Source organism: Cervus canadensis, chromosome 2 (genome assembly GCF_019320065.1).
Source record: "Cervus canadensis isolate Bull #8, Minnesota chromosome 2, ASM1932006v1, whole genome shotgun sequence".
In the NCBI taxonomy this organism is placed as follows: domain Eukaryota; kingdom Metazoa; phylum Chordata; class Mammalia; order Artiodactyla; family Cervidae; genus Cervus; species Cervus canadensis.
Window position 1 is genome coordinate 14555512 of NC_057387.1, and position 10290 is coordinate 14565801.

The 10290-nt window shown below is 56.8% G+C and overlaps 1 protein-coding gene across 1 annotated transcript; it reads left to right on the top strand.

Annotated features, from left to right (window-relative positions):
- Nucleotides 1-57: 57 nt before the first annotated feature.
- Nucleotides 58-10243, top strand: THBS3 (thrombospondin 3). Its single transcript, XM_043454610.1, has 23 exons — nucleotides 58-213; nucleotides 1215-1421; nucleotides 2061-2317; nucleotides 2422-2524; nucleotides 3351-3377; nucleotides 3579-3661; nucleotides 3750-3801; nucleotides 3935-4083; nucleotides 4446-4586; nucleotides 4827-4904; nucleotides 5262-5414; nucleotides 5623-5733; nucleotides 5825-5932; nucleotides 6229-6388; nucleotides 6720-6838; nucleotides 6975-7027; nucleotides 7312-7505; nucleotides 7668-7846; nucleotides 7956-8004; nucleotides 8183-8379; nucleotides 8624-8796; nucleotides 9713-9852; nucleotides 9941-10243. Exons 1-23 carry the CDS (start codon nucleotides 135-137, stop codon nucleotides 9997-9999), a joined length of 2871 nt encoding a protein of 956 aa, XP_043310545.1. The 5' UTR covers nucleotides 58-134; the 3' UTR covers nucleotides 10000-10243.
- The last annotated feature ends 47 nt before the right edge of the window (nucleotides 10244-10290 follow it).

Genomic DNA, 10290 nt, shown 5'->3' on the forward strand with positions numbered 1-10290 from the left:
CCCCCTCACCGCCTGCCGGGCCCCCCCCCTTCAACTCCCCCTTCCAGTCCCTCCGCCCCCCGCTCCTGCTCTCCGCCTAGCCTTTTCCCCTCCCAGCCGCCTGCCTGCCAGGGGTAGTGAGCCGGCTGAGCGGCATGGAGACACAGGAACTTCGGGGGGCCCTGGCTCTTCTCCTCCTTTGCACTTTCGCGTCTGCCAGTCAGGACCTGCAGGGTAAGCCTGTACCAATCCTCTTAGCCCCTTCTCTGCCTCCTCCCCATTTGCCCCCAGCCGACTAGCAGGGAACATGTGGGCAAAAGGAGAGGGGAGAGTCCTGAAATTGAATCGGAGGGAAGAGTTGATGAAATTATGGCCCTGTGGGGGAGGAGTTGACACTAGAAGGTGGTGGATGAGTGGGAGCTGGCCAGGGTCAGCATGAGGCCAGGGCAGAGGACTCAGGGGCTGGATGCTAGCTCGGGTTGCCTGGCTGGGTTGGTGTCTGAGCATCCCCAGGCACCCCAGGGTCTGGGAGAGCAGCTCAGAGGTGGGCTTCTTCCACCCCTGGGTGCCTGGCTGCCTAAGTACAGGATGGGGGTGGGGAGCAAGAGGTCTGGGCTCTCCTGGAGGTCTGGTGGTGGGATGGGCCTGTGGGTGTGGGAGAGGTAGTTGGAGCAGATGACACAGGCACAGATTCTTTACTGGCTGGAAGGGAAACCACAGATTGGCCAGGACACAGGAGGCAGAGGAGCTGGGTCCTACGTTCCTGTGGGAGAGAGCCAGACAGTAGGAGGGTCACAGCCTTCAGTGGGCAGCTGTTCTCATCTAGACCGAGTGCGCTGAACCCCCAGGATGGGAGGAGGGGCACTGGAGTGTGGGATGAGCCAAACCCAGCGGTGCAAAGAGAAACTGCCTTCCCGTTTCTGTGCTGTGGGCACCAGGTGCTTCTCCTGCCGGAGATCAGCACAGTGACTCCTTTGCGCCACCTGGTGGGAGCATCTCAAGTTTGTGGGGTTCTGTTTCTATATTTTCAAGTGAGCCTCAGGCCAGCTGGTTCCCAGAGTGGCAGTAAGGGAGGCCCAATGCCTTGTCCTCTGATAGCAACAAGGGTTGGATTTCAAGGGGTAGTGAACACTATGGGGTGGGGATAACGGATGCCCCACCCCTGAAGGCTCATAGGAGAGGGCAGGCCTTAGCATTTGACAGGGCTCTGACCTTGATCATCCCTGCCTGGCCAGTGATCGACCTGCTGACGGTGGGCGAGTCCCGGCAGATGATAGCTGTTGTGGAGAAGATCCGGACTGCCCTGCTCACCACTGGGGACATCTATCTCTTGTCCACCTTCCGCCTGCCCCCCAAGCAGGGTGGTGTCCTTTTTGGCCTCTACTCTCGCCAGGACAACACACGATGGCTGGAGGCCTCTGTCGTCGGCAAGATCAACAAAGGTGACTGGTGGGCATCATCTCCTGTCCTGCAGTGATGACCCCTTTGAGCACTCTTCCTCATCCCCATTCTCAGAGCCCTCTTAATGCCCCTTGGGCTCCACTGGGGACTGAGGACCCATCAGGCTATGTCCAAGCACCAGGGGCACCTGGTGCCTAGGAGGGGCCTCAGGAGGCCAGGCACCCAAGAAATGGGATGAGGCATCTGTGGGTGTGGGGAGTTGTATGTGGGATGTCTGGGGGGAGGGGAGGCTTGTCTGTGCCCCAGCAGTGGTATAGAGGTCTCTTAGATCCCTGGAACAGTTCAGGGGGTACGGAACCGGTTGCCATCCTAGCAGGGGATAGAGTGGCCTCATGTAATCAGATGGCATGATAGAGTGGTAATGGACAGATAGGTCGATCTGATAACACTGAAGGATAGAGGACAGAGTGATCCGATGACACTGAAGACTAAGAAAGTCCTAGTCGTTGCATCAGTTTGAAAAACATTTTTCATGTACCTACTATGTACAAGGTATTGAGAGATAGCTGAGTAAGCACTGACAGCCCTAGAGATGTGGTATTCAGAAGAACTGATCCAAGGCTCAGCTGGGAGACAGGGGACGGGGGACAGTGCGCATACTGACCTCCCCTTCTGGGCAGTGCTGGTGCGGTACCAGCGGGAGGATGGCAAAGTGCATGCAGTGAACCTCCAGCAAGCAGGCCTGGCTGACGGGCGCACACACACGGCTCTCCTGCGACTCCGAGGTCCGTCCAAACCCAGCCCTGCCCTGCAGCTCTATGTGGACTGCAAACTGGGTGACCAGCATGCTGGACTTCCGGCACTGGCCCCCATTCCTCCAGCAGAGGTCAGTGGGCTGGAGATTAGGACTGGACAGAAGGCTTATTTGAGAATGCAGGTGAGCAGAAAAGGAAGACCCTCTGAGTGTTGGTGAACAGTTTGCAGCGGTGGGAGGAGGAGTTGGTAGGTCCTCCCTCATGACAACGTTTCTCTCCCCCCCAGGGCTTCGTGGAATCCATGAAAATTATTCTGGGTGGGTCCATGGCCCGGGTTGGAGCCCTGAGTGAGTGTCCATTCCAGGGAGACGAGTCCATCCACAGTGCAGGTAACACATGCTTCTGTGAGCTGGCATCCTGGCCCCCAGCCCTGCCATCTTTGATACTTTCCATCCTCTTGACCTTTCTTCCCCTTAACACCAGTTCTTTTGGCTCACCTATTCCTCATCTATTCCTGGGGCTTCTTGACTCCGTTACCCCAAATCTCCTTCACCTCTGACTCTGTGATCTCCAAATAATACATTTCCAGGAGGCACAGGTCAATAAAATCTCCATTAAGGTCATCCTGCCTATCAGGGTGGCCAGAAAAATAGAAGGATCCAAAAAAAAAAAAAAAAAAGAGTATAACTCTGAAGACCTTTGAGTGGGAGTAAGGAAGGTAGTGGCTTGGTCTTTCTCGGTTGACTAAGCTAAGGGTCTTTTTTAGTTCCCACTGGCATCTATCACCTACCAGCAGTTTCCCTAAGCATTTCTCATCTGCCTGGTCTCTCTGACAAGGATACTCAGAGGTTCTTAAGTAAATAAAATGTCCACTTCTCCCAGATATTTCAAAGAGCTCTTGTGGTAGAAGCTTGAGAGGGAGGAAATGGAATGTATTGGGGCCCTGGCCCTGCGTCAGGTCACCTCTCACTTGGATTCCTTCTGCCACAACCATGCCTAGGAACAGGAGGATCTGGGTCTTGACTGTGAGGCAGCTCCCTTAGAGGGACCCTCATCCAGTGGAAGGAGCTGGTGGGGCTGGCCCGTCACCACTGCCCTCCTACCATTCATACTACATCTTTATTTCAAGGCACCAGCCCTTTTCTCCTTCCTTCTCCTCAACCAGCCAGGCCCCTCCTCACATCTCCACCCTCTGTGTTTTCTTGTCCTCTCTAGTGACCAACGCACTCCACTCCATCCTAGGTGAGTAGGCCATGCCAAGAGGAAGGGGCATGAGGGTGGGGAGGAGATACAGCAGCCTGAAATGAAGTCCTCTTCAGCCAGGAATGGGGTGGGATTTAAAGCTGGGGGGTGGGCAATGGTGGCAGCACCGGCTTATTACCCAGAGAGGGGTCAGGGCTGGTGCCCCAGTTCTGAGCCTTTCTGCATCCTGCACCCTGACAGGGGAGCAGACCAAGGCCTTGGTCACCCAGCTCACCCTCTTCAACCAGATCCTGGTGGAACTGCGAGATGACATCCGAGACCAGGTTTATTGGGCTGGTGAAGGGTGGCGCTGATTCTGGGTGGGGTGGCAGGTGCCAAGAGCTGACTCCTGCCCATCCTTCTGTCTACCAGGTGAAAGAAATGTCCCTGATCCGAAACACCATCATGGAGTGTCAGGTGTGCGGTGAGTGGGAGAGTAGGGGAGGGCTCCACATGGCATCAGTATGCTCCGCACCCCCAGGGCTTTAGCCTCCACTTCTGGTGAACTAAATGGTGACCTCTGGGTGGCTTTGACTGTGTCCAAACCCACCCCCCAGGATTCCACGAACAGCGTTCCCACTGCAGCCCCAACCCCTGCTTCCGAGGCGTGGACTGCATGGAAGTGTACGAGTATCCCGGCTACCGCTGTGGGCCCTGCCCTCCTGGCCTGCAGGGCAACGGCACCCACTGCACAGACATCAATGAGGTGAAGAGGGCCCTTTTTGGAAGGGCATAGAAAGCTGGGGTGAGGGACTTAGCAGAGGCCCAAGAAGGTGGGGTGAATGTTGGTCAGAAGCAGAGGAACCTGGGGTTGGAGACCAAAAAAGACAGGGGAGAAGGGAAGGAGACAGGCCTGGGACAAAGACTCCAAGGTCACGCAGGGAAGGAGCTGGGAGCTCAGCAGGGGCATTGTGAGAGGGCCGGCCAGAGGAGACCCACAGGAGGCCAGGGTGGGATCAGAGCATGATGACGTTGGGGGAGGGGAGGCCTGCAAACAGGGAGACCAGGAGCAGTGGTCCTGGGGTCACAGGCAGGGACCTGACCCCTTCTTTCTCATCTGATCCCCAGTGTGCTCACGCGGACCCTTGTTTCCCGGGCTCCAGCTGCATCAACACCATGCCTGGCTTCCACTGTGAGGCCTGTCCCCGAGGCTACAAAGGCACACGGGTGTCTGGTGTGGGCATTGACTACGCCCGGGCCAGCAAACAGGTCAGGGTGGGCAGAGTACGTGGACAAGAGATCTGGGCCTTGCAGGGATGGGCGCTACAGGGTTCGATGTCGAGCCCTTGGGATAAATGGGATGAGGCTCCTGGCTTACCTGCTAGCTTTGCCTTGGTTTTGGGTCTGGGCTTCATGTCTGTGTTCACAGATAAGGCCATACAAGTGCTCTCTTCTATATCTGAGGAGACCCAGAGTAAGTCTGGTTCTACCCCAAGTCTGCTCCTTCAGGTCTGCAACGATGTTGATGAATGCAATGATGGCAACAACGGTGGCTGTGACCCGAACTCTGTCTGCACCAACACTGTGGTGAGCTGGACACTCTGCATGCACGGGTGTGGGACAGTGCAACCCCCTCAGATTTCCTGCTCCCCTCCTCCTTTCCACCCAGGACGTTATGCATGGTAGGTGTTCCATGGAATTCTGATTCTGCCTCTTACTAGCCTTTAGCAAGTTATTTACCTTTACTGAGTTTCAGCATCCTCCCTTGAAAAACAGGGCTCTTACTCTCCTTGAAAGGTTGTCAGGAGAACTAAAGGAGATAAGTGATAGACCTGGACTGTCATCTGTGAGGGTCCCTCCTAGGTGCCTCGAGAGATGGGGATAATGTTGGTCGTGGTGGGCTGACCCTCCTTCCTGAGACACTGCCTGCCTCCCTCCTCCTAGGGCTCTTTCAAGTGTGGTCCATGTCGCTTGGGCTTTGTGGGTAACCAGAGCCAAGGCTGCTCCCCGGCCCGGACCTGCCACAGCCCGGCGCACAGCCCTTGCCACGTGCATGCTCACTGTCTCTTTGAGCGCAACGGTGCAGTGTCCTGCTCGGTGAGCGAGGCCTAGGGTTCAGAAGCAACAGGGGATCTGGGGAAAGGGGTCGGGCTCAGGACCACGTCTGGGGACTGGCATGGGGGCTTGCATGGGAAAGGGAGGTGGGCCTGGGTGCAGAAACTGGTTGGTAAGAAGAGAGCCTGAAGAAGGTGGGGTGCAGGGAGCCAACCCAGAGCACTAACTCCCACCCTGGGTGTCGCCCCAGTGTAACGTGGGCTGGGCCGGGAATGGGAATGTGTGTGGCCCCGACACGGACATCGATGGCTACCCGGACCAGGCACTGCCCTGCATGGACAACAACAAACACTGCAAGCAGGTGCAGGGGGCAGGCGGGCGAGTGAGGGCAGGGCGCCCCAGGCTGGGACAGAACAGAACTCACCCGCCCACTTCCTCTCCCTGACCTTTAGGACAACTGCCTTCTGACACCCAACTCTGGGCAGGAAGATGCCGACAACGATGGCGTGGGGGACCAGTGTGACGATGACGCTGACGGGGATGGCATCAAGAATGTTGAGGTGGCTCCTAGACGTCCTGCCCCTTCCAGCTCCTCAGCAACTCTGTTGCCTTATCCCATAACCCTGTCCCCCTTGGCCACTGGCAGCTCCCAAGGAAGGGCCCCAGAGCTCCACATTAGGGAGGCATAAGCCTGGTACCTAGAATGAGGTGGACTACATGGGAAGTTGGGTGGGTGGGATTGCGCCACACCAGTGGACCATCACAGGAGTGGCGACTGTAGACCAGGGTGCAGGGACAAGGATGATGCAAGGTGGCCAGTGGTTCAAGGGAGGCCTGACTCTGCCTCCCACCCCAGGACAACTGCCGGCTGTTCCCCAACAAGGACCAGCAAAACTCAGATACAGATTCATTTGGTGATGCCTGTGACAACTGCCCCAACGTTCCCAACAATGACCAGAAAGACACAGATGGCAACGGGGAAGGGGATGCCTGTGACAACGACGTAGATGGCGACGGTGCAGGCCTGGGGCTGGGGGGTGGCTGGGAACCCCGTGAAGAGTCCGGATAGGGTAGCAATGAAGCGGGGAGGCTGAGAATTCCGGAAGGGTGATGCTCGGGGAAAGTCAGACTGGGTGAGAGGTTACCTGTGGCAGATGTCAGTGGGCACATGAAGGAGGGTGTGGGGCTAGGCTGGGAGTGGGCAAAAGGATGAGACGAGCTCCAGGCAGATTTCCTGACCCGCTGTCCTCTGGGTGGGAGACAAAGCCCAGGACTTTCACCAACCCAGAAGATAAGAGTGTGACTATGTTCTAGTGGTAATCCTGTGTGACCCCCATTATATTCCAGGCATCCCTAATGGACTGGACAACTGCCCTAAAGTCCCCAACCCCCTGCAGACAGACAGGGATGAGGATGGGGTGGGAGATGCTTGCGACAGCTGCCCTGAAATGAGCAATCCCACCCAGGTACAGGGGAATGGAGAGGGCAGGGAAGGGGTGGGTGACTGGTGGACGAAGCCCAGCCCTTTGGACGGGAAGTGGTCAGGTCACCCTCTTTAGAATTCTCAAAAGGAGATGGTGAGAGCAGGTCCCTCTCTCTCAGACAGATGCAGACAGTGACCTGGTGGGAGATGTCTGTGACACCAATGAAGACAGGTAGGGTTTGGGCCAAGAGATGGAAATTTAGGGGATACTTTACCTTCCTCTAGTATGTTCTCAATCCCCTCTAGGGTCCAACTTTAACTCTCCACTACTGTTGAGCAGGAGGCGGTGCCCATAGTCTACCTCCCATTCCTACTGCTGAACCTCCACCTCATCTGGCTGACTGCAAGGGGTCTGGCTGAATGGAGGGTATACCCCAGAGAGATTCCTAAGCAGAAGAGTGGGGAAGGATGCGGTACCTTTAAAAGCCTTTATTTGGTGCCTGTTCTTCTGGACAGTGATGGGGATGGACATCAGGACACCAAGGACAACTGCCCACAGCTGCCCAACAGCTCCCAGCTGGACTCAGACAACGACGGACTTGGAGATGAGTGTGATGGGGACGATGACAATGATGGTGTTCCGGATTACGTGCCTCCTGGTCCTGATAACTGTCGCCTGGTACCCAATCCGAATCAGAAGGACTCAGATGGTAAGGCTGGGGCCGCCAGAGGACTGGACAGCTGTGGGGTTTGTTCAAGGAGAGGCGGCAAGCCTTGCTGGGGAGAGGGTGGCACCTCAAGGCCTGAGGTGGTAGTGTTGGCTAGTGGCAGTGGCCAGGGCCTCGCTGAGCCCCTGGCTTCATCCTGCCCAGGCAATGGCGTTGGTGATGTGTGTGAGGATGACTTTGACAATGATGCAGTGGTCGACCCCCTGGATGTGTGTCCTGAAAGTGCAGAGGTAACCCTCACGGATTTTCGTGCCTATCAGACCGTGGTCCTGGATCCTGAGGGTGATGCTCAGATTGACCCCAACTGGGTCGTGCTCAACCAGGTACTAGGGCAGTGAGCGGGGTGGGTGCTGTCAGACCTGACTAGTAGGCAGAGTCCAGGGAGGGCAGCACACTGGAACCAGGACTTTTGTCTTTACTGCACACCACCAGGGCATGGAAATTGTTCAGACCATGAACAGTGACCCCGGCCTGGCAGTTGGTATGTAAGGGGCACCCAATTCAGCAATTTCAATAATTTCCCAATGGAGGGGTCCTACAGGCAGAGGATGGGCCACTGCCTTCCCACGGGCATCCCATCCCACCCCCACCCCACAATGGGTGTTAGCAGCTTTGCTACACCTGCCCCTGATCCCATCTCCCCTCCCACCCACCCTTAGGATATACAGCTTTCAACGGTGTGGACTTTGAAGGCACCTTCCATGTGAACACTGTGACCGACGACGACTACGCAGGCTTTCTCTTCAGTTATCAGGACAGCGGCCGCTTCTACGTGGTCATGTGGAAGCAAACAGAGCAGACCTACTGGCAGGCCACGCCTTTCCGGGCTGTTGCCCAGCCAGGGCTGCAGCTCAAGGTCCGACAGCTGCCCAGATTCCCTAGTCCAGGGCCCTTTCCCAAGGCCTCCCCCACCGACCCTGGGGCCTCCCCCACCGCCTGAGCCAGGGGAAGCCTCTTACCCAGACATCTGGCCTGGAGGTGGGCTCCCTGGGGCTCCAGAATATTCTCCTGACTCCCTTTTCCACCTGCACTTACCAGCCTGTTGTCTTCCCTTGCTCTGGTACTGTGGTTGACCCACTGTCTTTGCTGATGCCCCGTAGGCAGTGACATCAGTGTCTGGCCCAGGTGAGCACCTCAGGAACGCCTTGTGGCATACAGGCAATACTCCTGATCAGGTACGACTGCTGTGGACTGATCCACGAAATGTGGGCTGGCGTGACAAGACCTCCTACCGCTGGCAGCTGCTGCACCGGCCTCAAGTTGGCTATATTCGGTGAGGGGAGGGGCCGAGCCTCCCAAGAGACCCCAGGCCCAGCCTTTCCTTCCTTTCCAGCTGGGATTCACCAGTGACTTCCCCTGCACTCACTGCTGTGGTGCCACGGGCCTGGACTGGAATCACCTCCCTCTACCTCCCCTCTCACCACAGACTAGTTGCCCTGGCCCCGCTTGTTTCTTAACATCAGGTAGCCTGGGCTCTGGTGCTGCTAAGGACCTATAAACAATGTTAGGCAAGTCCTTCTTTTGCCGTGCTGTAAAATGAAGGTGTATCTGGGAGCCTCCAAAGGCCAGGCCAGTCTGTGGAGAGGCACATCAATCCACCTCATCACTAGTCCAGCCCAGAACCTGCCTCATCAGAGTCTGACTGGAAGGGATCATCATTTACAGAAGATCCAACGGAAGCCCAGACTCCGCACTGGCACCTCTTAGTAGCCAGGCTGAGGCCTCTCAGTTCAGCTCTTGGTCCACAACTTTGCGTTTCCGAGTCGGTGGGGATGACAGGGAAGGGAGGGGAAATGGCCCAGAGCCGGGAGTGCAGGGACTTGGGTTGGTTCCCCTTTAAGGTGCCTGGGGCTGCGGGGCGCCAGGGCAGGGGATGGTGGGGGTGGACTAGAGCCTGGGAAGCGGGTGACTTCACCCCCCAGCCCATTGTACTCATCGTCATGGCAACCCAATCCTCGCTTGGAATGCGGCTGGTGCTTTGAGATGCAAAGGGGGCTGGACAAAGAGCCAGGGGCCCCAGGCCTGAGAAAAGCACCCCTCCTTCCCCCCTTTCCTTCCTCCCTTTTCCCCACCTCCCTTCTCTCTCAGGCCCGGTGAGCCCTAGGGGGGTTGGGGATGAACAGGGCTGGGTCAAGGTGGCGCAGTGCCCACTAGCACCTAGCACCAATGAACACTCCTATCCCGGACAGGGTGAAGCTATACGAGGGTCCCCAGCTAGTGGCCGATTCTGGGGTGATCATTGACACATCCATGAGAGGGGGGCGTCTTGGTGTATTCTGCTTCTCCCAAGAAAACATCATTTGGTCCAATCTCCAGTATCGATGCAATGGTGAGGCTCTAGACGGAGATCAGCCTGACCTCTTGTGCCCTCACGGGAGAGTCACATCTTCTGACCTTAATCATATCTCCTTTCTCAGACACAGTGCCCGAGGACTTTGAGCCATTCCGGAGGCAGCTGCTTCAGGGAAGAGTGTGAAGAGGTGGCCACTGGATTCAGAATCCTGATTTTAGACCCTCGGGCCTTGGGGTCCATCCTGGAGTCTAATTTACAGCCCCTCAGCTAAACACCGACCCTCCTCTGGCACCCACCACGAGTTCAGCCCCAGAGGGGTGGTGACCCCACTGTTCAGGAGATGGGAAGTTTTCAAGGGGGTATTTCTCAGGCACTAACCCCAGGAAAGATAACAGCGCATTGCCATAAAGTTTCAGTTCTTTTCTAAGCCAGTGCAGTTACTTATTTTAGGGATTTTCCGGGGCAGGGAGAGGA